This window comes from Dendroctonus ponderosae, unplaced genomic scaffold, assembly GCF_020466585.1.
Source record: "Dendroctonus ponderosae isolate FM_Combo_2020 unplaced genomic scaffold, Dpon_F_20191213v2 Dpon_F_20191213_10, whole genome shotgun sequence".
NCBI classification, from domain to species: domain Eukaryota; kingdom Metazoa; phylum Arthropoda; class Insecta; order Coleoptera; family Curculionidae; genus Dendroctonus; species Dendroctonus ponderosae.
Window position 1 is genome coordinate 3218749 of NW_026017111.1, and position 1638 is coordinate 3220386.

At 42.9% G+C, this 1638-nt stretch overlaps 1 protein-coding gene across 1 annotated transcript in view; it reads right to left on the reverse strand.

The window, feature by feature from the left end:
• Nucleotides 1–1476, reverse strand: part of LOC109534881 — a gene marked incomplete in the record, with an annotated part of 8482 nt that extends 7006 nt beyond the window's left edge. Inside the window, 2 exon segments of the mRNA XM_048662125.1 lie at nucleotides 866–1000; nucleotides 1070–1476. Coding sequence (XP_048518082.1) covers nucleotides 866–1000; nucleotides 1070–1172 — 238 coding nt within the window.
• Nucleotides 1477–1638: the final 162 nt, after the last annotated feature.

Here is a 1638-nt window from a genome sequence, read left to right on the forward strand (position 1 = left end):
AATTAATTCCAGAACTGTGGACGTTATTTGTAATTTTTGCTGCTTATGCACTACAATCTTCAAGAGGCGATTTCTCAAGAACTAGATAGGACATCGGCTTGCAACTTCCAAAGGCCTCCTTAGGAAGCCTGGTTTTAACTATGTGGTGAATTTGAGCAGAATCTAGAAAGACAATTCGTAGGAATAAATTCCGAAACTTGCGGCATTTTTTTTGCGTTGCGTGACTTTTGCACGGAAAATTTCAAGAAACAATTTCTCAAGAACCACTTGCAATATCAATTTGCAGCTTGCAGCAGCTTTTAAACGAAGCTTGACTTTAGTCACGTTGTAAACGTGGGAAAATCGTATCCAAAAACTGCTTCGGAATTAATTGCAGAATTTTGGACGGTTTTTATCATTTTTGCTGCTTATGCACTACAATCTGCAAGAGGCGATTTATCAAGAACTAGATAGGACATCGGCTTGCAACTTCGAAAGGCCTTCACAGAAAGCCTTCTTTAAACTATGTGGTGAATTTGGTCAGAATCCATCAAGACGATTCGTCGGAATAAATTCCGAAACTTGCGGCATTTTTTTGCGTTGCGTGACTTTTGCACGGCAAATTTCAAGAAGCGATTTCTCAAGAACCACTGGAGATACAAATTTACAGCTTGAAGCATCTTTTAAACGCTTTACTTTAATCACGCTCAAAACTGCGCAAGTTTTTGCATTGCAAACTTCAAAGGGTGATTCCTCGAGAACCAGATGAGATATCAATTTGCGGCTTTAAAGGACAGCGTTACTTTAAATGTGGTGCAATTTTGGACAGAATCCAGCAAAAGCGCCTTCAATAATCAATTCCGAAATTCAAAAACACGATACTTACATGAGCAGCATGTTTTGAAAAAGGGGCACTTGGAGAAGATGGGTTTGCCGCCACTTTGCAAACAAGCGCTCTTGTCCATGCATGTTCCCTTGGTGTTCCCGTCGACGCTGCACTCCCTAAGCTTCTGCCCAACGTCTGCAGACGAAGCCACAGCATGAGAACGCTTGCCATACATAAACCACTGGATGGCAACTGGTTACTCACGCGAATTCCACAGCATGGCAAACGGATCATCCACTTCGCTGAAATCGAAGAATCCACACGTGACCAGCCCGAATAAGGCACACCCCAGTGCCAGCTTCAACATAGCAATTGGCACCAAAACACGTTCGAACTTCTACTGGTTCATCGGGTACCAACGCCACAGTTTATACCCTCCAGTCGCTGTTTGTTTAACTGGACGCGCGCCAACGGTACTATCGTTTGGTGAGCAAATATTTTCGGAAACTACAAGACTCTTCCATTACAAGACCGGCCCGATGTGTCAATAGGCATATCAGTGAATTTTTACACGGTTTGTGCCATGCGATAGACCTAAATTTGGGTGCTGATTGCCCAGCCCCGGAACTTGACGCCGCTTGCAGGGCGTTCGCTTGAACTTTGCCTGGTCATTGTAACCGTTTTTTTGAACAGAAAAAGCACATTTGCCTTTGCGGAAATGAATAAAACCACCCCGGATCTATTGAACAGTATATTAATTTGTCAAATGATAACATGGATCTGTTGTTGCTAGATTAAATCGAATATACAGGGTTATTCACGCTATACGGCAC